At 40.0% G+C, this 27612-nt stretch overlaps 2 protein-coding genes across 21 annotated transcripts in view; one reads left to right on the top strand and one right to left on the bottom strand.

The window, feature by feature from the left end:
- pdss1 (prenyl (decaprenyl) diphosphate synthase, subunit 1) overlaps positions 1-18544 on the top strand; it is a 32573-nt gene extending 14029 nt beyond the window's left edge. The window contains exons 5-12 of one of the 6 annotated variants that reach the window (XM_085987732.1): positions 451-592; positions 4994-5105; positions 5193-5302; positions 6252-6332; positions 6428-6541; positions 12068-12148; positions 13429-13511; positions 18253-18544. In XM_085987732.1, coding sequence (XP_085843858.1) covers positions 451-592; positions 4994-5105; positions 5193-5302; positions 6252-6332; positions 6428-6541; positions 12068-12148; positions 13429-13511; positions 18253-18355 — 826 coding nt within the window. In that variant the 3' untranslated portion in view covers positions 18356-18544. Of the gene's footprint in view, positions 1-450; positions 593-4993; positions 5106-5192; positions 5303-6251; positions 6333-6427; positions 6542-7253; positions 7349-12067; positions 12150-13428; positions 13512-18252 lie in introns of those variants that run through there. The other 5 variants (XR_015078366.1, XR_015078367.1, XR_015078365.1 and 2 more) reach the window with 5 other exon arrangements.
- An 82-nt stretch (positions 18545-18626) lies between these two features.
- Positions 18627-27612, bottom strand: part of abi1a (abl-interactor 1a) — a 113728-nt gene continuing 104742 nt past the window's right edge. For 8 of the 15 annotated variants that reach the window (XM_085987723.1, XM_085987726.1, XM_085987716.1 and 5 more), the window contains 3 exons: positions 25263-25349; positions 23249-23434; positions 18627-20242 (listed from right to left, as the gene is read on the bottom strand). In XM_085987723.1, coding sequence (XP_085843849.1) covers positions 20067-20242; positions 23249-23434; positions 25263-25349 — 449 coding nt within the window. In that variant the 3' untranslated portion in view covers positions 18627-20066. The remainder of the gene's footprint in view (positions 20243-23248; positions 23435-25262; positions 25350-27612) is intronic. The other 7 variants (XM_085987719.1, XM_085987722.1, XM_085987728.1 and 4 more) reach the window with 1 other exon arrangement.

The following is a 27612-nucleotide window of genomic DNA, read 5'->3' as shown; positions in this document are numbered from 1 at the left end:
ACATTTTTGACCTGCATTGATCACTAGTTTAAAAAACAGAAGTATGACAAAAATGTACACTGCTAATGCTAACATAAGGTTAAATACTTTCACCAAAATATCCCAGAATGTAATTCTGCAGGGGAGGTATGTTGGTGAATGCTATTAGAAAGGAGGGGGGTAGTTTAGTAGTAATATCTTGCACACCTATATTTATTAAAGTATTTGCTGACTGAGTATTCAGTGGCAGAATACCTTAAGTCCCAACAGAACTTTATGTAGTTAGGCTTGCTGAAACTGTAGTGATAGAGTGGGAAAGTGCAGAATTTTTTTTAATACTGTGTCACCTTCCCATATTACCTGAAGTAGCAATTTTGATGAACTGGATCCCGTTTGTCATTTAATTTTCTCCCTAAGTCAAAATCGCAGTACTAACTTTTAAATTTTTTTCTCTTCACCCATGCTATCTAGGGAACTGTTGAAAAGCCAGCATGCTGTAGGCATGATCGTAGAGATGATCCACACTGCTAGCCTTGTGCACGATGATGTTATTGATGGGTCAGGCACTCGACGGGGTAAAATTACTGTAAATAAAATCTGGGGAGAGAGACAGGTGAGTGTAACTGCTTTGGGCATAAGGAATTGGTTTATAATCAAGCAATGAACAACCAAGAATCATTTTTATAGACTACAGGCTATAAATTTAAAACTGCAAAAAGTCACCCAAGTCCTCCCGATGGTTCGGACCCTTAATGCACCGAGTAGCTGAACATTAAGACCAGGAAGGTCCTTAGTTTGATCCCTGATGTTTGCTGGAGTGGCAGCAAGAGCACTGCATTTCTGGGTTGGGGGGAAGGGTGACTAGGCTCCCTATAGCTATCGAGCTGGAAGTGTGCATGTGGACATCTGCTGAGAACAGGATTTTGTACAGCTGCGATGCCCCTTGCTATCAAACAGTCTGTCAGCACCTAATCTCATGCATGATAATGGCCACTTCTGGATCAGCACTTGTGGCACATACTCTGTCAAGGTGTCAAAGCTTTAAAGGGGAGGATGGAGAAAGAAAGCAGAAAGGTTTTTTTAAAATATAGAGAATGGTATGCATTTAATGTTTTTTTATTAATAAAATTGTTATTTGCTGATTAACAGGTTTTTTTTTAATGGCTAGATTGGACAAAATTTGTTGTCAGCAGTACTTTCATTCTAGAGCACAGACATCCAAAAGATTTTGCATCACCTTTGTTGTAAACCTTTGTAAAGCTATACAGTAGATTGTATAGGAATATTATTCAAAGCAAAGTATTGTCCTGTTCAAACTTCTTTCTGTCTCGGGGCTTGTACTAAATATATTTTTTTGTTCTTTGCCTCTTTGGGCAAGCAAACGGCATGATTTAATTGCCTAGATTCCTCCATTTTTAATTTCCCTATCCTTCTCCACGAGCCAAATATATTGCACCCATTGGAATGACTAAGTCAAGCTGAGGCAAATACCAGAGGACTGGTTTCCTGAAAGTGTGAATGATTTAAAATATTCTGAAACATTACAATCAAAGTGTAATCGGTAAAAGTATTAGTGTTATGCTCGCTAGACTTAGGAATTTAAATGTTTCTGGGGTATGTAATAAGGTGGACGAATTGGCTGCGCAGCTAGAGGTAAACGAATATGATTTGGTTGGGATTACGGAAACGTGGCTCAAGGATGGCCAAGACTGGGAACTCAACATCCAGGGGTATTCGATATTCAGGAAAGATAGGCAAAAAGGAAAGGGAGGTGGGGTAGCATTACTGGTTAAAGAAGGGATTAATACAATTGTAATGAAGGATATTAGCTCTGATGATGTGGAATCTGTATGGGTAGAATTGAGAAATACTAAGGGGGAGAAAAACATTAGTGGGAGTGGTATATAGACCACCCAACAGTAAGGCGGAGGTTGGGGATGGCATTAAAAGGGAAATTAAAGAAGCGTGCAATAAGGGCACAGCAGTCATCATGGGTGACTTTAATCTACATATAGATTGGGCCAACCAAATTAGTAACAATACTGTGGAGGAGGAATTCCTGGAGTGTTTACAGGATGGTTTCCTGGACCAATATGTCGAGGAACCAACCAGAGATCAGGCCATCTTAGACTGGGTATTATGTAACGAGAAAGGATTAATTAGCAATCTTGTTGTACGAGGCCCCTTGGGTCGGAGCGATCATAATATGATCGAATTCTTCATTAAGATGGAGAGTGAAGTAGTTGACTCAGACTAGGGTCCTCAATTTAAATAAAGGAAACTACGATGGTCTGAGGAGCGAGTTGGGTAGGATTGATTGGGGAATGGCACTCAAAGGGTTGACGGTGGATAAGCAATGGCAAACATTCAAAGACCGAATGGATGAGCTACAGAATTTGTTCATCCCAGTTTGGCATAAAAATAAAACAAAAAAGGTGACTCAACCGTGGCTAACAAGGGAAATTAGGGATAGCATAAGATCCAAGGAGACAACATATAAATTGGCCAGAAAAAGCAATAATCCTGAAGATTGGGAGCAGTTTAGGAGTCAACAAAGGAGGACAAAGGGATTAATTAAGAAAGGGAAAATAGAATATGAGAGTAACCTGCAGGGAACATAAAAACTGACTGTAAAAGCTTTTATAGATATGTGAAGAGAAAAAGATTGGTGAAGTCAAGCGTAGGTCCCTTGCAGTCAGAATCAGGGGAATTTATAATGGGAAACAAAGAAATGGCAGACCAACTAAATTCATACTTTGGTTCTGTCTTCACAAAGGAGGACACAAATAACCTCCCAGAGATGCCGGGGAACATAGGGCCTGATGAAAGGGTGGAACTGAAAGAAATCAGTATTTGTAGGGAAATGGTGTTAGGAAAATTGATGGGACTGAAGGCCGATAAATCCCCAGGGCCTGATAATCTACATCCCAGGGTACTTAAGGAAGTGGCCCTAGAAATAGTAGATGCATTGCTGGTCATCTTCCAGAACTCGATAGACTCTGGAACAGTACCCATGGATTGGAGGGTAGCTAATGTTACCCCACTATTCAAAAAAGGTGGTAGAGAAAAAGCGGGGAATTATAGACCGGTAAGCCTGACATCGGTAGTGGGGAAAATGCTAGAGTCTATTATAAAAGATGTAATAGCAGAGCACTTGGAAAGCAGTGACAGGATCGGACAAAGTCAACATGGATTTACAAAAGGTAAATCATGCTTGACTAATCTACTGGAATTTTTTGAGGATGTAACTGGTAAAATAGATAAGGGAGAACCAGTGGATGTGGTGTATTTGGACTTTCAGAAGGCTTTCGATAAGGTCCCACATAAGAGATTAGCGTGCAAAATTAAGGCACATGGGATTGGGGGCAAGGTATTGACTTGGATAGAGAACTGGTTGGCAGACAGAAAGCAAAGAGTTGGAATAAACGGGTCGTTTTCCGAGTGGCAGGCAGTGACTAGTGGGGTACCGCAAGGATCGGTCCTAGGACCCCAGCTGTTCACAATATATATTAATGATCTGGACGAGGGAATTGGATGTAATATATCCAAATTTGCAGACGACACAAAGCTGTGAGGAGGATGTCATGAAACTCCAGTACGATTTGGACAGGTTGGGTGATTGGGCAGAAAAATGGCAAATGCACTATAATGTGGATAAATGTGAGGTTATCCACTTTGGTGGCAAAAACAGGAAGGCAGATTATTATTTGAATGGCAATAGATTGGGAGAAGGGGAAGTGCAGAGAGACCTGGGTGTTCTTGTGCACCAGTCGTTGAAGGTAAGCATGCAGGTGCAGCAGGTGGTTAAGAAGGCAAATGGTATGTTGGCCTTCGTAGCAAGAGGGTTCGAGTACAGGAACAAGGATGTCTTGCTACAGTTGTACAGGGCCTTGGTGAGACCGCACCTTGAGTACTGTGTGCAGTTTTGGTCACCTTACTTGAGGAAGGACGTTCTTGCCATGGAAGGAGTGCAGCGAAGATTTACCAGGCTGATACCTGGGATGGCAGGAATGACGTATGAGGAGAGATTGTGTCGATTGGGCTTATACTCACTGGAGTTTAGAAGATTGAGAGGGGATCTCATCGAAACCTATAAAATTCTGTCAGGCCTGGACAGACTAGATGCAGGAAGGATGTTTCTGATGGCCAGGGAGTCCAGAACCAGGGGTCATAGTCTAAGGATAAGGGATAAGCCATTTAGGACTGAAATGAGGAGGAATTTCTTCACCCAGAGAGTGGTGAACCTGTGGAATTCTCTGCCACAGAGGGCGGTGGAGGCCAGTTCATTAAATATATTCAAGAAGGAGTTAGATATATTTCTTAAGGCTAAAGGGATCAAGGGATATGGGGAGAAGGCAGGGACAGGGTACTGAATTTGGATGATCAGCCATGATCTCATTGAATGGCGGAGCAGGCTCTAAGGGCCGAATGGCCTACTCCTGCTCCTATCTTCTATGTTTCTATGCTAAGTTACGTTAAATGTACAGATTTTGCTGGAGCATCTCGTGGCTTGCCCTGTTAGTGAGACTTTGTGCACATTTAGGTTTTAACATTTTTTTGCCCACAAAGTTGTTGGAAATGTGAGCTGATAATGGTGCAGCAAGGGCATGTGTGACCTTGAACAACAGGACAGTGTATCTCCTTAACCAATGGGATTAAAGGATTGAAAAATAAACAGGACTGAAAAGGAGGGTGAATTCAATGTCAAATCAGGTACAGAAAGAGGGGAAAGAAAAGTAAGTTATAAAGTAATTTTTATTTGTTTAATATAGGAAACATAATGCTTGTTATGGTATGAGCTTAACTCCTTGCTGATGGGGTTGAGAAACAAGAGGCAGGGACACAACAATAAATATTTCTCCTCTTGTCTGAAATAGTGTTTCTCAGAGCAGTGCTTTATGTCAAGACCTGAGTCAGTTCATGAAACTTGCAATAACCTGGCTTATTGATGTTGTATCAAATGTGTTTTTTCCCCTACTACTCTAGCGCATCATACAATGAATTTTCATTGCAGGCTATTTTGGCTGGAGACTTTGTTCTCTCTGCAGCCTCTGTGGCCCTTGCCCGTCTTGGTAACACCACTGTAGTATCCATTTTCACTCACGCGATTGAAGATTTGGTACGAGGTTAGTTTAAAATTTATTTGAAGGCATAAAACAGTCTTGGCAGTTAATGGCTCGTGAATTAGTACTTACTTTTATCTTCCTGTTTAGGAGAATTTATGCAGCTGGGCTCCAAAGAAAATGAGAATGAAAGATTTGTGCATTACCTTGAGAAAACATTTAAGAAGACTGCAAGTCTCATAGCAAACAGTTGTAAAGCAGTATGTACGTTCTGTCTTAAATAATGCAACTGAAATTAAGTTGTTGTCAAATTATGATCGAATGCACAATGTAGTGCACTTCATTACTCGCAAGGTTTCACATGCATGGCTTGATTTTGTATAACAAGCTGAGTTTTTTCTTTAGCCTAATCACTGCTATTAACCCGTTCAGAAGTGTGTTTAAAAGAATGTTCAGGAACTTCGACATTGTCTTAAATGGATTTATACATTCATAGCTACTTTACCTGACTTGAAGTCTTAAAAAAATGTTTTTTATTTATAGGTTGGAATAGGGATTGAATTTTGGAAGAATTTATTCACTTAGTCCTTTTACTGGTTTTATGTATTTTTTTTTATTTTCTCCCCTCGCCTCTCCATTTGAGAGTACTTACTGCCTTAATGATGGGTTGCAGCTCCACAAGTAGCAGTGGCTCTTTGGTACCTTACTGAAGTCGCCATTCTTCAAATGAGCCTTGACAGTGGTTATTCATAGTCGTGCCTGATCATCACAAGTACTTACCAGTGGGGGGTCAAAATAATTTCTTTCCTTGCTGCTCCCTAGCTCTGAGGTGCTAGACCAATTGTACCAGCCCAACTGCAGCCATGATTTACATCAATTAATGCAACCCCGATTAGGAACCAAACTGATTCAGTACCTCTTCAGATGGGGCATGCAATATATTCTTAAAATTAGTAAAATTACAATAGAATTTTTTATGGTATATGAGAGAGCTAATAAAATGTTCCAGACTGCAGACCACACTGCAGCTAAAGTAAGTGCACAAAGCATATTTCAAGTTTGTGAAATTGAGAGTTGTTAATTTTGTTGCTTGAGTCAAATCAGTAAAAACTGATCCAGGATTTAAAAATCCAAGACTTTATCAGTTTCAAAAACTAACAATCGAGTGGGATAGCTGTTCTTAATTGAGCATTTTTTTTCTTAAAAAAGGTCTCCATACTAGGTAACTGTGATCCAGATGTCCAGGAAATTGCATACCAATATGGGAGAAATATCGGGATAGCTTTTCAGGTAGTGTGCAGCTAATGGTCACAGTCCATTGTAACTTTCCTTGCACAGGATAACCTTTTGCAACTTGCATTTCTAAAAATCTGTACTTGTTTCAGTTGGTAGACGATGTGCTGGACTTCACCTCCTGTGCTAATCAATTAGGAAAACCTACTGCTGCTGATCTGAAGCTTGGATTGGCAACTGGCCCAGTGTTATTTGCTTGCCAACAGGTACTGTAGACATAATTTATAAATATAAATTGTAGGACTGATTTATCAGTCAAATAAAATTTCCTCTTTTTATGGAGAGACCTGGCTGCAAAATTTACTGCAGTTATTTAGACTCTTGATAACTAGGTTTGGAATGTGAATTTCATTTTATTGTAAAAATGTGCAGTCAACATTATCTGCAATATTAAGTTCTACAGTAAGATAACTGGAATTAAAGCAGAATGCAATCTGGTAGCAACATTTTAATGTATCAATCATTGGTACATTCAGCGGCTTGATTTACTAACACTCCGCAACAAAGTTGATACAGGTTGAGCGTCCCAAATCCGGAGTTCCGGAACGATTGGTGGCAGGGGTCTGGAATCCAGACACCCTGACGGAGGCTTACCAAAAACCGGAAATAGCGCAACCTGGGCCCAGGCATTTCCGGACTCGACACGTGTTTCTGATGTCCGAAGTCTGGAAATATCGCAACCTGGGCTCGGGCGTCTTCGGCCATCAGAAACACGTTCCGAAGTCCAGAACAACCTAAAAACCGGCTCGGCCTTGATCCCGAGGTTGCCGGATTTGGGACGTTCTACCTGTAATAGCAGCTGCTATTGAAAACCAGTTTAAGGTGAACAGGTAGATGGTGACTTTAACCACTTTTATATTGATCATTTGGTCACATGCACCCATGGCCAGATGAAGCTAAAACTGATGGAATTTTTAGACTGACAGCCAGGAAGACCTTCAACCCAGCAGCAGATGCTAACTATGTCTAATAAAAGCACTGGCATGATGACATCACCACGTGCCAAATCAAAGGTGGGGATAATGACCTGATAGTGCTACATGTATTCCCCACCACCCCCGCCAGACTCCCTGCTTAATTTATTAACTTAATTTGTTGTAATTTAGCCAGATCTTTTTGTTTATGTACATTTAATCCTGCAAATGTATACACATTGGTTAAAGGGGGACAGGGAGGGAAAATATGCGTGTTTGGCCAGGACATCGGAGACTACTCACGGACATATCAATGTTTTAAATCATTTTAACCTATAACCCTTTACTATGGTCAGATTTGGAATATTGTATAGTTTGTTACTGTACTCAATGTATTTACATGATGGGGATGTTATTCATTGTGCTCTCAAGGCAGCAAGCAGCTGAGCCATACAAACAAGGAAGGATAATGAAACAGTTTGGGTGGAGGTAAGGAATAATAAGGGGAAAAAAACACTAGTGGGCGTAGTCTATAGGCCTCCGAACAGTGGCAACTCTGTTGGACGGAGTATCAATCAGGAAATAGTTGAGCCTTGTAATAAGGGAACATCTATAATTATGGGGGATTTTAACTATCATATTAATTGGACAAATCAAATTGGGCAGGGCTGCCTTGAGGATGAGTTCATTGAGTGTATTAGGGATGGGTTTCTTGAGCAGTATGTAACTGAACCGACCAGGGGACAAGCAACCTGAGATCTGGTCCTGTGTAACGAGACAGGATTAATTAAAAATGTCCTAGTAAAGGATCCCCTTGGAATGAGTGACCATAACATGGTTGAATTCCATATTCAATTAGAGGGTGAGAAGGTTGGATCTCAAACAAGCGTGCTAAGCTTGAATAAAGGAGACTATGAAGGTATGAGAGCGGAATTGAGTAGAGTGGATTGGGAAAATAGATTAAAGGGTAAGACGATACATGATCAGTGGTGTACATTTAAGGAGTTATTTTACAACTTCCAAGAAGAAAAGGGTGTAAAAGAAAAGACAGCCATCCGTGGCTAAGTAAAGAAATTAAGGATAGTATTCGACTAAAAACAAGGGCATATAAGGTAGCCAAATCTAGTGGGAGGATAGAGGATTGGGAAAACTTTAAAAGACAGCAAAAAATAACAAAAAGATTGATTAAGAAAGGGAAGATAGATTATGAAAGTAAATTAGCAAAAAATATATAAACAGATAGTAAGAGTTTTTATAGTTATATAAAAAGAAAAAGGGTGGCTAAAGTAAATGTTGGTCCCTTAGAGGATGAGACCGGGAAATTAATGGTGGGAAATATGGAGATGGCAAAAACGCACTGAGTATTTTATATCAGTCTTTACAGTAGAAGACACTAAGAATATCCCAACACTGGACAAACAGGGGGCTAAAGGGGGGGGGGGGGGAGGAGCTAAACACGATCAAAATCACTAAGGAAGTGGTACTCGGTAAAATAATGGGACTCAAGGCGGATAAATCACCTGGACCTGATGGCTTACATCCTAGGGTCTTGAGGGAAGTGGCGGTAGGGATTGTGGATGCATTGGTAATAATTTTCCAAAACTCCCTGGACTCGGCAAAGGTCCCGGCAGACTGGAAAACTGCTAATGTAACACCCTTATTTAAAAAGGGCAGTAGGCAGAAGGCTGGAAACTATAGACCGGTTAGCCTAACATCTGTGGTAGGTAAAATTTTGGAGTCCATTATTAAGGAGACAGTAACAGGACATTTGGATAATCATAATTTAATAGGACAAAGTCAGCATGGTTTTATGAAGGGGAAGTCATGTTTGACAAATTTGCTGGAGTTCTTTGAGGAAGTAACATATAGGGTGGATAAAGGGGAACCAGTGGACGTAGTGTATTTAGACTTCCAAAAGGCATTTGACAAGGTGCCACACAAAAGATTATTGCTCAGATAAAAAATCACGGGATTGGGGGTAATATTCTGGCATGGATAGAGGATTGGCTATCTAACAGAAGGCAGAGAGTTGGGATACATGGTTCATTCTCAGACTGGCAATCAGTAACTAGTGGTGTTCCGCAGGGGTCAGTGCTGGGTCCCCAACTCTTTACAATCTATATTAACGATTTGGAGGAGGGAGGACGGGACCGAGTGTAACATATCAAAGTTTGCAGATGATACTAAGATGGGAGGGAAAGTAGCGAGTGAGGAGGACATAAAAAACCTGCAAGGGGACATAGACAGGCTAAGTAAGTGGGCAGAGATTTGGCAGATGGAATACAATACTGGAAAGTGTGAGGTTATGCACTTTGGCAGGAAAAATCGTAGAGCAAGTTATTATCTTAATGGCAAGAAACTGGAAAGTACTGAAGTACAAAGGGATCTGGGGGTCCTGGTGCACGAAACTCAAAAGGTTAGTATGCAGGTGCAGCAAGTGATTAAGAAGGCCAATGGAATGTTGGCTTTCATTGCTAGGGGGATAGAATATAAAAATAGGGAGGTATTGCTTCAGTTGTACAAGGTATTGGTGAGACCGCACCTGGAATACTGCATACAGTTTTGGTGTCCATACTTAAGAAAGGACATACTTGCTCTCGAGTCAGTACAAAGAAGGTTCACTCGGTTAATCCCGGGGATGAGGGGATGGTCATATGAGGAGAGGTTGAGTAGATTGGGACTCTACTCATTGGAGTTCAGAAGGAGAGGCGATCTTATTGAAACATATAAGATTGTGAAGGGGTTGGATCGGGTGGATGCGGGGAGGATGTTCCCGATGATGGGTGAAATTAGAACTAGGGGGCATAGTCTTAGAATAAGGGGCTGCTCTTTCAAAACTGAGATGAGGAGGAACTACTTCACTGAGGGTGGTAGGTCCATGGAATATGCTGCCCCAAAAAGCTGTAGAAGCTACATCATTACATAAATTTAAAAACAGAAATAGACAGTTTCCTAGAAGTAAAGGGAATTAAGGGGAGCGGGCAGGAATTTGGACATGAGTCTAGGTTCGGATCGGTCATGGCCCAGTGGGTAGCGGAGCAGGGGCCGTGTAGCCTGATCCTGCTCCTATTTCGTGTCTCTAATTCTGTTAGATTCAGGAGATGGTTCTGTGATAGTGGATTGGCAGTTAGGATCAGATCAGCCATGATCTTATTGAATGGCGGAGCAGGCTCGAGGGGCCGATTGGCCTACTCCTGCTCCTATTTCTTATGTTATAGATTCAATCCCACTCGGTGCTAATCTCATCTGGGGATAGTGGTAGGAACTGTATATCTGGCTCCCTTGGTTAGGGAGAGAGAAATATGCAAGGGTTGCTGCTTCTAATCACTGCCTAGTGAACCCTGTTGGAAATAAATGTTTGTAGATGCCATGTGGGACAGTTATTTATTCTGCTTTAATGCCCTCCATTGTCCAGTAGCCTTTTAACATTCATGTCAAAATTAGATTTTCAAACTTTGAGGCACCTCCCTGCAAATTTCACATGCACAGCAAGCCCCTCCCAAACTTCTGAGACAGAATACAGGCTCCTCATATTAGGATCTACAACCACTTCCTGGGCCACTCAATCATGTCTTATTTAATACTTGAGGTTTGTAAAATGGAATAATCCTCAACCATTCACTAAGCATTACTGATTTGGACTTGGCAAATACACAGGGAAATGTCTGGCATTGATCAGTTGGTGAAACGCCCTTGTTCTGGATTTCTCTGGTGGGGAAATTCAGAACAAGGGAGCATAATCTTAAAATTAGTGCTAAATTTAGGCGTGAAATCAGGATGCACTCTTTCACACAAAGGGTAGTGGAAAGCTGGAACACTCGCCAAAAGGCTTTAAACACGGAGTCAATTGAAATTTAAGTCTGTTCTTGATAGATTTTTGTTAAGTAAAGATTTCAAGGGATATGGATCATAGGTGGGTGAATGGAGTCAAGGTACAGATCAGCCATGATGTAACTGAATGGCTTATTCCTGTTTGATTTTAGGAACCTCCCTCCTGCAGGCTAGGTGTGGAGAATTGGAATCTCTGCAGGCCCTACTGAATTAAATCATCTAAAGTTAGGGTAATACCATTTCATGCCTATAGCCTAGGTCAAAACAATTTTTAAAATTCCAATAGCGTCATTGATTGAAGATAATGCCTAGATTTTCTGCGTTCAGGAATTTGAAGTGCAGTGGAATTTGTATCCAGCACAAAGATGAACAGCTACCCTGGTTAATCATCAGCCTCATGAACATATTTAAAGCCTGGTGGTGGATCCAAGGTGGTGCAGTAAGCATTGAAGACCTTCCACACCATAGCAGTGCCAGCAGCCGCTAAGCTGCTGGTGAAAGCCTTTACCCCATAGCCTGTGCCAACAATCACTGTTCTTCAAAAATTCAATACCCCCCATCTGCCATCATAGCAATACTAGATACCAGGGCCAAACGGGTAATCTTGGAGTTCAGCATTGCTATGGTGCAAATTACAGGAAATGCACCAAATGTATTTTCTTAATTTGTATGCTTATAATGCACCACCATGTCCTGTCTGCAGAAAATTTGGGGATCATAAAAATGGGCAGGGATGTGGCAGAGTATATTCCAATCCATTTTCTGTACCAACCCAGAGCTTGAACAAGCACTGGACTGATCTCTTTAATGAGACTAGTGAGGATTGAACACTGAATAATAGATTAATATTCTTGAACTTTGACTTTAGTATTGGGGTGCTGGCTGGGTTAGGAAGATCACCAAATTTTCAAATGACAACCACTAGGAACTAGATGAGTGTGACTAATCAAACAATGCTTAAACACCACTTAAATTTCTAATTTTTAGTTTCCAGAACTACATGCCCTGATAATGAGACGCTTTAGTACGGATGGTGATGTAGAGCAGGCCTGGCAATATGTACAACAGGTAAGGAAGGTGTAAAACATGATCTGTACATCTTTTTAAAATTTGCTATCAGGATGTGGGTAATGCTGCATTTATTGCCCATCTGTAGGTAAGGGGTTCTCCTTGAACCATTGACTCCCTAACCTGTGCGGTCGTCGTGATGGCCGCTATCTGCAATTTATTTAACAATCGTTCAATTACTCAGCCACTGATTAAGTTTATCCTCGACTTCCTTTGCTGGTTTCATGAATGACACCAGTCTATTCTTTCATTAGATCACTTACTTTGGTCTCACTACTCTGCAACCAGAAGTAAGCAGCTACTGTAACAGTTTAATTTTCATTTATGTCATCTACCAACTTCTAAGAACATAAGAATTAGCAGGAGTAGGCCATCAGGCCCTTCAAGCCTGCTCTACCATTCAATATCATGGCTGATCTACTTCTACTTTCCCACCTGATCCCCATATCCTTTAATTTCCCCATATAGATTTTTGGACTCTTATCTCTAAGATGTTGCCTACATTGGTCAGTTTCTTGTCTAAGGCTTTCGTTACTGCACCCATGGTTATTACTGTTTGAGGGAATTAACTCTATACCCTTGCCAAAACGGTTTCCTACAAGTCCTGATTGTCCCAGGTACTTGGTGTCACACAAGCAGGAGTGTCAGAGGAACGTAATAGTAGGCCATTGAGCCTGTTCTGCTGAGCTGAGCTGCAATCTAACTCTGTACCCACCTTTGGTTAATAAAAATCTATCAATCTGATTTAAAATTACAATTGATCTAGCATCAATTGCTGTTTGCGGAAGAGAGTTCCAAATTTCTGCCACCCTTTGTGTGTAGAAGTGTTTCCTAATTTCACTCCTTGAAAGGTCTGGCTCTAATTTTTAGACTATGCCCCCTAGTCCTAGAATCTCCAACCAGCAGAAATAGTTTCTCCATCTGCCATATCTGTTCCCTTTACTATCCTGAAAACTTCAATCAGCTCACCCCTTAACCTTCTAAATTCCAGGGAACACAACCCTAGTTTGTGTAATCTCTTGTGATTTAACCCCTGGAGTCTGGGTATCATTCTGCTAAACTTACACTGCACTCCCTCCAAGGACAGTATACCCTTCCTGAGGTGTGGTGCCCAGAACTGCGCTCAATACTCCAGGTGCAGTCTATCCAGGGTTTTGTACAGCTGCAGCATAACTTCTACCCCCTTGTACTCTCGTCCTTAGATATAACATCTGCATTCCATTAGCCAGTTTTGATTATTTTCTGTACCTGTTGATGACATTTTAATCATCTATGTACAGGAAACTCTCTTATCCAGCACCGACAGGACCAGCGTGGTGCTGGTTGATCAAAAAGTCCAGATTAGAGAAGTATACTTACCAAGGTAAGAGAGCCCCGTACACGGCCACAGGTGCAGGAGCCCGGTTATACAGCCACAGATCCAGGAACCCTGGTTACACGGCCACTAATATATAGTAAAACTTACCTGAGCCTACTCCTGAATTTTGCCGGTTGAGAGATTTCCAGATATTTAAGTGGCAGTTAAGAGAGTTTCCTGTACATGGACTCCAAGTCTCTTTGGCCATCCACTGTTTTTAGCTTTTACCATTTAGAAAGTAGCATGTTCTATCCTTTTTAGGTCCAAAGTGAATGACCTCACATTTGCTTATATTGAGATCCATTTGCTACTGTTTTGCCCATTCACTTAATCTATCAATATCCCTTTGTAATTTTATGCTTTCATATACTCTGCCTACAGTGCCACCTATCTTTGTGTCATCAACAAATTTGGATATGACTTTCTATGCCATCATCTAAGTAGTTAATAACTAGTGAATCGCTAAGGCCCCAACACAGCTCCCTGTGGGACACCACTAGTCACATCCTGCCAATTAGAGTACCTCCCCATTATCCTTACTGTCTCCTGCTGCTCAGCCAATTTCCTAACCAGGTCCATAATTTGCCCTCAATTCCATGGGCTTCTACCTTAGTTAACAGTCTCTTCTATGGGATTTATCAAATGCCTTCTGGAAGTCCATATAAATAACATCCAGACATTCCCCTGTCTTACTTTAGTCACCTCTTCAAAAAAAATTCAATCACGTTTGTCAGGCATGACCTATCTTTCACAAATCCATGCTGGCTCTCCAATCAACTGAAAATTCTGTGTGTTCAGTCACCCTATCCTTATAGACTAGCAATTTCCCAACAATAGATGTTAGGCTAACTGGCCTATAATTCACTGGTTTCTCTCTCTCTCGCCATTCTTAAAAAGCAGATGACGTGCAATTTTCCAATATAAAAAGGAGCAGTTCCTGAAGAGAGAGAACTTTGGATGATAGTTAGGGCATCTGCAATGTGCTCACCTACTCCCTTTAAAACCCTGGGGTGGAAACCATCTGGCCCTGGGGATTTGTCACTCTTTAGTGCTAATGTTTTCTTTGTTACTGTTATTTTACTTGCGTTAATTTTATTGAGTCCCTGCCCCCGATTCAATATTGGTTTCTTTGTAATTTCTGGCATGCTATCCTCCTCTTCTGTAAATACTGACAAATTATTCAACCTGTCTGCCATTTCCATCATCATTGACAATATCATCACTTTTAAGGGGCCAACATTGCTCCTGAACACCTTTTTCCTAATGTAACTGTTAAAATTCTTAGTGATTTTGATATCCCTTGTAAGTTTCTTTTCATACTCCCACTATCTGTTTTGTGACCCTCTGCTGCCACAGTTGCCACTTTAAGAAAATTTGAATGACACTAAATATGGTTGTAACTTGGAACAGTTAGTCTGACAAGTCGTAACATAGTATACACAATACTAAGCAACCTCATGGATTCACATCTAGGACCTCTACAAAGATTCAAATTTAAAAAACCCCTGTATTAGAGAACCAGTCATGCAAGCATGAGTGGGTTTGTGTACCCAAGGTACCAGAATGTGAAGGGCCTTGCACATCTTGCAACTTTCTCAGTATCTGTTCCCAGGTTTCAAAGATTTGCTGTTTTTAAAAAAAGCGCTTTAGAAGCATCTGTCATTAGCTATCCTTCTGCCTAGGGGGGTAGTTTAATTTGACCATTTGTCCTTTTAATCTAAATTCTATAAACATCAGCGGGTTTTATGTCTTGGAATGTCTAACCCAAAAGTGAGTGGTTTATATGTTTGATGATTATAGATTAGGTGTTTATCTTTAGTATATAAAACTTATGAAAAGGCTTAATCTTACTCAGCCTTGGTTCTGTAACCTTTATCAATCTCTGAAATTTTCAATTGGCCTAGCCTCGGCTTTTTGGGAGCTTTCTAGATTTCCACTACCTTGTGTGCTGCTTCCAGATATCACCCCTGAACAGCCTAGCTGTAATTTTAAGGTTACACCCCCTTGTTCTGGAATACCTCAATAGTTTATCTACCCTATCAACTCCTTTAATCATAAACACCAATTAGATCACCCCTTAGTTTTCTATACTCAAGGGAATACAAGCCTAGTCTATGCCACCTAGCCTCAATTTAACCTGTTTAGCTCCAGTATCTCTGAATAGGTGCTGCATCCCATCTTATTGAAACATAGAAGATACTGAGGGGACTTGACAAGGTAGATGCAGAGAGGATATTTCCCCTCGTGGAGAAATCTAGAACTCGGGGGCATAGTTTCAGAATAAAAGGTCGCCCTTTTAGAACTGATGAGGAATTTCTTCTGAGGGTCACAAATCTGTGGAATTCTCTGCTGCAGAGAGCTTTGGTGGCTGGGTCATTAAATACATTTAAGGTGGAGACAGACAGATTTTTGCAAGATAAGGGAGTGACGGGTTATGGGAGCAGGCAGGGAAGTGGCTTTGAGCCCAAGATCAGCCATGATCTTATTGAATGGCGGAGCAGGCTCGAGGTGCTAAGTGGCCTATTCCTGCTCCTATTTTTTGTGTTATGTTCCAAGGCCAATGTATCCTTCGAGGTGCAGTTCCCGGAATTGAACAGTACTCTAAATGGGGTATAACTAGAGCTTTGTACAATTAACATAACTTCTCCCCCTTTGTATGCCAAAACCCTTGAGATAAAGGCCAACATTCCATTAGCCTCTTAAATGTTTTTGTACATGTGATTTCTGTACTTGGATCCCTAAATCTCTGTTCCTCCACAGTTCCTAGCTTTTCACCATTTAGAAAATACTGATTTATCTTTTAGCTCCAAAGTGGATGGCCTCACTTCCCCACATTGAACTCTGCCAGTTTTACCCACTCACTTAATCTATCGATGTCCCTTTGTAACTTTGCTTCCATCTACATTACTGTGCCATCTAACTTGGATATACTGTACTGCTACAGTGAAAAGCAGAGGTCCCAGTACAGATCCCTGGGGGAACACCACTAGTCACATCCTGACAAGTTGAGTACATACGCATTATCCCTGCTCTTGTCTCCCACTTCCTAACCAATTCCCTAATAGGTTGCCTCCAATTCCATGTGCTAATTTTATCCAACAGTCTCTTGTGGACCCTTATCAAATGCCTTCTGGAAGACCATATAAATAACATCCATAGACACTCCCTTATCAAAGACATTATTTACCTCGTCAAAATTCAACTGGGTTCATTAGACATGACTTGCCCTTTACAAATCCATGCTGGTTGTCTGATCAGTTCATATTTGTAAAAGTGCTCAGTCGCTGTCCTTAATAGATTACCCTGTAATTTATACATACTGTAGCCACACTGCATCAGTGATGGAACGGGTGGATAAAGAGACCAGTGGCAGGGGCATCAATCATGCAAACTGCTCTGTTCTGGATAGTACTCAGCTTTGAATGTTGCCACTGCACCTATCCAGGCAAGCGATGAGTGGTTCTGGCAGAAACCAAACTTAGTATCAATGAGGTTATTGAGTAGATGTCACTTGATGACTTCCCTTCCACCACTTATGATTGAGGGGAGGTTGGAAGGTAGTATTTGATCAGGTCAAGAGGTCCTGTTTCTTATGGATAGGACATACCTAGGCAATCTTCCACATTGTCAGGTATATGCCAGTGACCGATTACCTGCTGCTTTTGGTGTTGAGCAGAGAGGTAGCCCTGTGTAGTAGTTTTACCTCATTACAGTAGGCCTGGTGGTGCTGGTGGCAGACAGTTTTACACTTCCCATTGAACCAGGGTTGGTGGTGTGGCTTGGTGATGGATGTCCTGGGCCATGTAGTTACAGCTGCTAGCCTACAGTACTTCACAATCAAGCGCATCCTTAGTGGAGATGCAACTCTTCAAGGACTGTGCAATTGTCACTTCCACCAATGTTGTGGACAGGTTGGTTGGAGGGGACAAGAGCAAAATAAAGTAGGTTACTTGTGTTGGTCCCCTCAAGGCTGGCAAACTGGACCAGTCAGGTCATGTCCTTCTGGGCTGGGGGGGGACAGTGATGTCCCCCACCCCAGTGTACATTTCCCTCAGAACTTGTGCCAAGTGATGTTCAACATGGAGGAGTACCAATTTTATCATGAGGGGGATAGGATGATAGATGACCAGCAGGTTTCCTGAACCATGGCTGAAGGCTATGTTGAGGATTGCCGGGGCCACTGCCATTTACCAATGTTTCTCACTTTATCCAGCTTCCCCGCTACCCCCCTTTTGGTTGGTCTATCTCACTAGTGGAACAGTGACTACCAGGGATGCTCTAGTGTGGAATGTTAGCTAATAGATGAATACAAGACAACTCTATGGGATAGCTTTCCTAATGAGCACCAGACATTGGGTAGAAGGCTTTGCAGGTTAGAGTTGACTGAACTGATTACCTTGGTCTTATGCCAATATTATGTCTGGCTCATTACCTACCCAATTTATTAAATTTTATTTCACAACTTGCCAGGGTGGGATTTGACACTCAGCCTCTAAGTAAATGGGGGTGGTATAGAAATTTAGGGCTAGTTCTCATCAACTTGAATAGATCCCTTTAAACTAGTAGAATTATTCAATGGGAAAATTAATTTCACTGACAGTACAGGTATTGGAAGGTTGGTTAATCTTCTATGTTCCACTTCAGTTCATGTAATTACTAGATGTAAAAAAAAATTCAGATTCATACATTTAGCAAGTGTTAAATTTACAAAGTTGACCGACTCACAGGTTCCTATGTTTTCATTCAGAGTGATGGTGTTCAGCAAACATGCTACCTCGCACATCAATACTGTCAAGAAGCCATTCGACAGATCTCTATGCTGCATCCTTCACCAGAAAGAGATGCCTTGATTCGACTTACAGAAATTGTATTAACTCGGAACAAGTGAGAGTAAACTTCTCTTCAGGCAACTATTGAGACTGCAAACAAAAGCTACTTTCAATCAGTATCAAGAATTCCAAGTTGAAAGCCAAATCAGTGGGAATTTTGTTTACATTTTGGACGAACCATGTACATAAAGCCTCTTAAGATAATGCTGATGGGCTGTCTCCAACGTTATTGACCCAACCATGGCCTTACTTGACACAAACTCAATTTATAAAAAAATCTGAATATTAGGTGTCCATGTGAAGTAACTTTTTTTATATACTGAGAATGATTTATTATAAAAGACTGTACATACAATTTTAACAGGTTATATACAAATTAAAAGAATGCATTTTCAATTGTAAAGGTTGAAGAAAATGAAGTCACAATGTTAAAGCTTCTTACAATCATAAGGCAGAAGTTAATAAGAAAGCCTCAGTATTACATAATGTATGGCCCCCACAATGTGCCCCTTTAAAGTGGACATCTCAAAGCAAATAAATTTAACTTGTCATTTTTTGTACATAATTTTGTTAAATCACTAGAGCACTGCTTCTAGAACAAGATTAGAAAAATGTGGTGCAAGAAATTTTAGAATGCCTCCAAACAGGGCACTGCATTATTGCCTTCCTTATCCCCTTTAGTACCAGGACAAGATATGCCCATTTCTGCTCCATTTTAATATCAAATTAGTTTACAATATATAATTATGAATGATATAGATCCTTGGTTTCTTATTAGCTTCACCACTTGAAGCATGAATTGCAAAGAACAATTAAACTGAACACAGGAAAAACACAGTTGAACACTGATTTTATGGAGTTGGGACCTTTCAGGCCAAAAAATGCAGTTTCAAATACATTTACTGTAAGGAATTTAGTAATAACCCCTTGAAACAAATGATACTTTTGTCTTTCAAAGCAAATAGGAAAGCATAACCGATCAGGCCTGAGCCACAAGGTGTGTCTGAAAGCAAAACCTGGTGTTCTAGAAACTGACTTTGTACAGTAGAATTGCCTGTATCTAGTTTAGAACAGAGCTAATAATTCATAAGGTCTTAACTGGATTAATATTCTAAAAGTTAGTAAACTATTCAATAAAGCCAATGATCCAGACAATATCCACTGTACAAATGAACTGACAACATACTAGACTACACTTTGGTTCACTTTGTGACTACAGATGATTTTTTTTCCATTATGTAAATTTTATCCATATAAAATGTTTAACCTGTTAAGTACAAATTACCAACATGTACTTTGATTAGAAGACACCCAAGCCTCATTCACATAAATGTTCTTTATAGACTCATGTGACAGTTCATGAGATTACAATTTAGTGAGTGCTCACAGATTAACTGAAAATTACAACATATTGGAAGCATAGGTTAAAAAATGGATCGGCTACAATACATAAATGTGTTTACTTTTATGCATGCTATCAACAAGCACTAGTTGTAATTTAGGAATGACCATAAGTCTTAAAATTTGACCAGCACTTGCACTTTCACCTTTATTGTGCCAGTCTGAACTGGTTTGTTGTATTTTCAGTCTAATCGTGTCAGTTTCCATGCTGAGCTCAAAAGTAATGGCACCCTTGAAAGACTTTAATAAATCCTCCCCCAATTAACCCACACCCCAAAATGCTTAGGCTGGTCAATGATTAATGAAAGCTTGAAGATGCAGCTGGTTTGCTTCAATCTGCATAGTGCATGATGGGCTCCACATAATTTCCAGGAAACAAACCAGTAATTCCATTGATGACCCCTTCATACCAGCCATCATCATTCTTCTTTATCACATAAATGATTGAACCCTCCAGGAAGGACAACTCATCTTCTTTATCCTTTGAGTAGTCATATATTGCCACAACTGTTAGAAAAGAAAGCCACAGCAATAGTGAGAACATTTTGTACAATATATATATATATTTACAAAACCATCAATAATCTTAAAACCCAGTATCAATTTGTCTATTAAAACTGCTATGCCTGTAATAGATTTAAAAGCTGTGGTCATTACAGTACAAAATCTTTAAATATGAATCAGCCCAAGCAATTTTACAAAACTAGATTTGTAACTACTTTAGTGATGGTCTCTTAACAGCTTATTTTAGTTGTAAGCAGAGAAGATACACCATATAAATCAGAATCCTTGTACTAGATGCAGAAGTATCGAGCAAATACGTTGTTCAATTGCCTACCAACGCCCACAATCCAGCCTTGGACAGTAACAATTGTTGCTTGGCTTAGGTATCAAGACAGCTGCTGCCATCAGTGCAGATTTACCAAATTGCCATTTTAGGAGAGGACAGAAGAGAGAAACAAACAACTAATAAGACTGGGGACAATTAAAGCATAAAACTCCAAACAAAAAAAAGAAAAATGTAAACAAACAAGAAAACCTCAATTAAATGTTTCAAAATATACACGGGGGGGGGGGGGGCGGGGAAATAAAGAAACTTAAGTACTCTTCAAAACTGATATCCACTCAGCCTTTTTTTCCCCTCAGGCTGCAGAGAAAGCCAGTCTGTTATCTCTGATCTGAATACAGTCCAAAACCACACAGAACAAACAAACAAACCATGAGAATTACAGAGTCCATCATCTACATCAAAAAGATGCTACCAGTGTTCTGTAAGTTTATAGAATCATAAAAATTACAACACACGTCAGCTATCATGTGTATCCCAGTGCCATTTCATCAACTGGAGCCATGTACCCTAATTCTATTTCCTTACATTTTCCCTGGATCTTTTTATTGCTTTCTTTTCAAAGACCCACCCAGTTCCATTTTAATGATCATCTCTGCCTCACTTATTTGTGGTAAAGCATTCCATGTCCTAATGGCCTTTTGTGAAAAACTTCCATCTAACCACTTTGTTCTCCTGGAGCCAGTTATTGATTTGCTAACCAGCAAAAAGTTTTTCACTATTTACTTCTGAAAACCTTTCCTAAATTTTGAAAGCTATTAGATCCTTTGATTTGTTCAGTTCTTTTTAAAAAGCCCAAATTTTTTAAGCCTTTCTTCATAAATACAACCTCATTTATGGCATAATTATGAATCTTTACTGTACCCTTTTAATAGCTCTCACGTCCTTTCAAAATAGGATGTCCCAGAATTGCATACAATACTCCACTGTAGCCCTACCAATACCAATGTAGAAATTGAGTATCACTTCCTTGCTTTTATATTCAATGCCTCCATGAAAACAATCCCATTAGCCTTTATGGTTTTTCTACCTGAACTCCCATCTTTAAATATTTATCTGCACCCCTACATTTCTGTTCAACCATTTAGGATATACTTTCAGATTTTTTCTACTAAATGTATTTCACATTTCTCTGCATTAAATGGTACATTCTACCTATCTGCCCACTCTGCTAACCAATAGTGCACTCTTTGCATTATGCCATAACCCTTAATTTGAGAACAAAACTTAAGTATCAATCTTCAAATCATTTAAATAAATAGAAACATGAAGTACCAAAGGTTTCTGCGACATTCCACCACTCCGGGAAAAAAAAAAAATCTACCTTTAGCTTTCTGTCCCCATGCCGCTATCCTTCAATAACAAATTTCCTTAATTTTCAAACATCTCAAGTGGCACCTTATCAAATATCTTCTGAACATACGTACAACGTCCACCATATTCTCTTTATTTGGATCAGTAGAAGAGTTAGTGACTTAAGCCAGACCTCAATAATCAATCCAAAAAGTCTACACAAAATACCAACAGTAAAGTTTCACTCTTCTGCTTGACAAATCATCTCCCAGAGTCACCGATAACTCTGGCCCTTCAGTAATTGAGTAGTTTGAAAGCAGATTTATTCATAGTTTTAAGCCAGGGTTGCTGGCGAATCCTTTAGATCAAGGATACTCATTTATACAGCCCACAGCAGACCCAGTGAGTCTGATACAATTCTCAGGCCGGATCCATTCCATGATGCTACTGCTGGTCCAGCTTTTTAATGTGACCGCCATCCTTTTGAGGTTATTGCCTAGTTTTTTTTTTAAATTCGTTTATGGGATGTGGGCGTCGTTGGCTAGGCCAGCATTTATTGCCCATCCCTAATTGCCCTTGGTGGTGGTGAGCCGCCTTCTTGAACCGCTGCAGTCCGTGTGGTGAAGGTACTCCCACAGTGTAGGGAGTTCCAGGATTTAGACCCAGCGACGATGAAGGATCGGCGATATACTTCTAAGTCAGGATGATGTGTGACTTGGAGATGGTGGTGTTCCCAGCATCTGCTGCTCTTGTCTTTCTAGGTGGAAGAGGTTGCAGGTTTGGGAGGTGCTGGCGAAGAAGCCTTGGCGAGTTGCTGCAGTACATCTTAGCCAAAAGTGCCAAAGATGTACTGAATGACAGTACATAAACAGGCTATTTTTTTTCTCCACAAGCCACCTAGTCTAACCTCACCCTTATAGAAATGGTTTGTGGCAGAGAATCCCATATTCTAATCACCCTCGACATTTTTTTCTTAAACCCCCCCAGTATCTTTTAATTCTTTTATTATCTTAAATTTGTGCCCTCAATACCATCTCATAAATCAGTGGAAACAATCTATCGCTATTCACACTATGACATTTCATAATCTTGAGCTATCCGGTTGCCCCTGAAAATTCTGTCAGATGATGAAGCCCACAGGAATATGGAGCAGCTTATCCATGTAAAGGGAAGATGGGTTGCAAATGAACCCTGGATCGTGATTTGCTCTGCTACAAATAATTATAAAACATTTTCAGCATTCTTTGCCTCATCATGGCAACCTTGAATTAAAAATGTACTTTCTCCCAACTTCAGTCTAAATTTTTAGGTTAATCAAATATCGCACTTGGATTTTTTTCTTCCCACTCGCTCAGAAAATGTCAACCTCTTACCTTTTTCAAGATAAATCTTTGGTGCCCAATGAGGGTCTGAATCAGCATATGGGTCATTGTATTGCACGACTGCTGCCTCTTCATCCTCATAGTCCACAGGGGGTGGGGGAGGTGGAGGCGGGGATTCATCAAACATAGGCAAATCATCTGGTGGCGGAGGTGGTGGAGGAGTTGGGCTATCAGCAACTGTAACAGTTTGCAAATTTATTGGAGTAATCAAGATTCATTCAACAAGGGCACAACAAATTTAAGTTTCACGCAATAATTATTCACCAATACAACAAAAAATTAATTTCACATGCATTTTGTATTGCAGGCTTTTTAAAAGAAACCATGCAGACAGATAGGCAGAATATATCGAGGGGTTTCGGACCATGCTGAGTCAAGTTAGTCATAATCTCTATGATAAAGTTCTGCACAAAGATCCTTTTATTTCAAGCTGTCTCCGTTAAATTACAAAACTAAAAACTTCCCAAATCGGGAGTTAATAATTTGTTGCATCTTATTGCAACAGTATTTAGGAAGACCAAAAATCTTGTTCAAAGATCGCTTAAATTGTAAATTATCCTGTAGGGACTAAAGTAAGACTGCGCACAATGAAATTTAAATCCTCTTCTGAAAGTCAGGATTATAACCATTAATTCACCACAACAGTAAAATACAAATTAACTACTAATTTTTTATGCGGACCACATTATGATTCATCTACATCTGTACACGAGAGCTCAATTTAGATAATTCAAAGCAAGAAAAATGTAATTCTGCAATGGTACGTTAACAAATTAAAAAATTAAATTAAAAATCCACTTCATTTCTTAGTCGCTAAGGAAATGCATCTAAGAATCTGTATACAATTATAAGTTAAATCATTTAAAATTTGGAGTACAGAAGTCCCAAAACTTCCTGGAGAAATTCCTAAAATCTTTACTTTTGCAAGAAAGCTGGCAATTTTGCTGGAAGTGTCAGAAATAAAGAAAATCTGACACTGCACTTATCTTTACCATGTCAGATTAGGCATCTTCAGACAAATTTCATCCAAATGTAGCAGTGTTCAAAAAAAATTGTTCCCAACATGTTCTCGTAGAATTCAGTATATGTTACTATAAGTAAACACATGGCTTACCATTTGGATGAAGTTCAAGAATCACTGTGTAATCAACACTGTCCAGCAGGTGGCAACTTTGCATTCCTATGTTTTAATACTGAGGTGACTAGCAACACTCAGCACAACTTTATGCAGATAAAACCTTAAAGAAAACATTCTTTGCACAAATGCAAAAACTATACAGCAAGATGAACAGGAGTTATATTAATTCACACTTCTAAAACATGCACAGAATGACAAATGTAACAGGCTTTCACTAAATGTCTTCATTAGACATGCAATATGCAGAACAGTCCACCTGAAAGCCAGGCTCCAGTTAATTAAATCAGCTTTCCACAGCAAAAAAACTGCAAATTAGAATTGCATACAGTCACTGAAAATAGTTTGCCTGAACCAACCAAGTTTTATAAATAATTATTACATACTTAACTTGTCAAATATTACTACACTTGGATTAAGATCATTTTCAATTGGGCTTCCACAGTATATAATGCATGCAAATAGGTGATTTGAATATTATGCACAGAACAAGTTTATCTAGCTTCAATTATATTTTGAAAAATCCAATTAAGATTAGAGGATTTTTAAAAATATTGGCAAATAATTATTTTAATGTTAATATGTTTGCTCAGAGATACCCAGTGAACCAAAATACACCTGACTTGAAAACGAATATGCCAAAATGTTAATAGGATCTGAATATTGCACGTCAGTAAGTGATGAAAGTCAGTGCCTGCAACTGCACATTCAGCAACACAGACAAGCACAGAGCTGGTGATGCACTGTAAGAGGACAGCAACATTAGAGAAATCTCCTGAACTGAAGTATGTGAGAAGGTCAATCATGCAGACTTCTCTGTCCTTAAGTGGGAAAAGAAAAGGATGCATCTACTCAGCCATTGGAACTTACTGTTTTCTTGCACCCTGGCCACGAAGCCTGTGAGAGGTATCTGTGGAGTCAGTTGAGGCATAGGGGGAGGGGGTGGAGCTAAGGATGCTGGCAAGAACATAGGCCACGTTGGAACAACACGGTGAGGGGTAAAAGGAAAAGGCAAACACAAGCAGCTGTCAATCACATGGGCTGAGGCATAAGGAGAACATACAATTGCTCATGATGCAGTGCAACCTCATTTCTCCAAGTATAGAAATAAAAAGCTTTTACATAGTAGATGGGGTTTTAGTTAGTATCACAGAGCATTATAAATGCTGTATCGGAAATATACAGCAACTTGGTTTCTACACCCAAATCAACACTAATAGCCAAACATTTGCCTTTAGTAGAGTAGATAAGATTCCACTGCAATAACATTTTAATGAAAGCAAGTTAACCCACCACAAATTTTTAGATGAAGTATAAAGTACAAAAAAGGAAAAAGCTCCATTTCCCCAGGACAAAGACAAATGTCCCAACAATTTAAAGGGTACAAATTCACAGCACTAACAGTTAAAAGGAGCTATCCTGCTCAGACTGTGACCATTAATCTAGAGTTGTTTCAAGAATCCATTAGAACAGCCCTATAACTAAAGCACTGGACACAACCAGAACAGACTTTTGAGTTCTTGTTTCAGTGAACTTCTTTCTGTTGGTGGGAGGGAGGAAGGAAGGAAGTACGTCCCAGGACTTCCAGATGCTAGAGGAAACCCTGCACAAAGAAAATGTTGCTTAAAATTTGGCCTGCACAGGACAAGTCCACCAGCAGTATTGGTCTGGACTCTCAGCAAATAGAAGGCATTACAATTGAGATGCAATGGGATGGAGAGGGTCAGTATGCAAAAGGAAAAAAAAAACTTTACAAAATTATTAAAATAAAAGGTCACTACTATGCTTGGTCTTGCACGGTGAATGTGTTTTTGAAAAACCAATGTGAAGGATGCGGACTAGGATCAAGAGTGAAGATTAGGTAAAACAAAAAGATTGGAGGAGGAAAAGTTCTGAAGTTTTGAGTTAGAAGAGGAACTGCATGTTGAGTCATGATTTCAACAATGAAATGGGAGGAACAGGACCATGTCAAAAGCTGCAGCATAGCAGAGGAAAGAGAAGGAATGTCTGTGCTTTTCTGAACCATATTACCTGATGGAGAGGATTGATCTTTGTTATTTTTTTTTTATATACTGGCCAATGAGGGGTTTTAGAGTATTAATAGACTTGGGCTTCATAAAGAGTTGAGGATTATTGAGGGGAAAATAAATGTTTGGCAACTGCACTACATTTAAAGCTAAAAAAAAAGTATTTCCCAACAAGTGAATATTCTGAATAAGTTTAAACATCATAGCTCCTTTAACTGCAGTTTGAGCACAGGATCAGTTAAACTTGATTGTTATGGCAACTTCAGCACTCTGATCTAGATGTTTTTAATTTGAATAGATTTGGGAAAATGCAGCCTAAAAAGAATTCCTTTTTATTCAGTTGTTAAGTTAATGCTGATTAAAAACACTCAGACACCAACAGCTACCCGTGGCATTTTAAGGTCACAAACTTACAGGGATCACAAATCTAAAAAAGGTACTTTTGCAAGATGCTGATATTCAAAGTATAAAGCCTGCTTTTAAATAGTACAGTGAAACCTGTAAATTACAGACACTTTAGGGACTGGAATCAGCTGTCTTTTGTTTTTGCAGGCATCCTTATTTTCAAAATGCTCATTTTATGTACTGAAACTGTTTTCCCCAACAACCTTAAAGAACCAGCTGAGATTATGATCAGCACCTAATCAGCTGCAACAATGCTAAGAATCCCCCTCCCACACACTAGTGTTCAGCTCCGTCCACTGAACAGTTCTGCAGTCTAAATTCCCGCTTCATTTCAAACCACTCTCACTTGGAGCAGAGTGTAACTTCAGTAATGAACGGAGAGTCTCAGTTCCACTTACCAGCATTAGGGCAGTCACAAGACAAAAAAAGAGGAAATGTGATGACAGGTTGTGCCAGTATATTGAAGCTTCCAAAGGCAAGTCTGAGTGCCTTTGGGAAGGAAAACACAACAGATCACCTTGTGTATAAGAGTGAAACTGCAGTTTTCTGGTTGAGCAGTGAGTCTACAGAAAGACAGACTGATAACTGGGACACTCAGGCCTGTCCATCACTATAGAGCAGCAGAGAGACACACCCAGGACAACTATCCACCTTCACTCCCCAAAGCTCCTCAAAGAAGCGGATCCAGCATCAGAAGCCGAGGGAAGACAATGGCAGTGTCAGGGGGAGAGGAGCTGCCAGCAGACGCCGAAAGAGCGTATGGACGCGACACCGGGGCAGGAAATGAC

Source organism: Somniosus microcephalus, chromosome 5, assembly GCF_052327205.1.
Source record: "Somniosus microcephalus isolate GS21.2 chromosome 5, FLI_Smic_1.0, whole genome shotgun sequence".
Lineage (NCBI taxonomy): Eukaryota > Metazoa > Chordata > Chondrichthyes > Squaliformes > Somniosidae > Somniosus > Somniosus microcephalus.
This window is presented reverse-complemented; position numbering and strand designations above follow the sequence as displayed.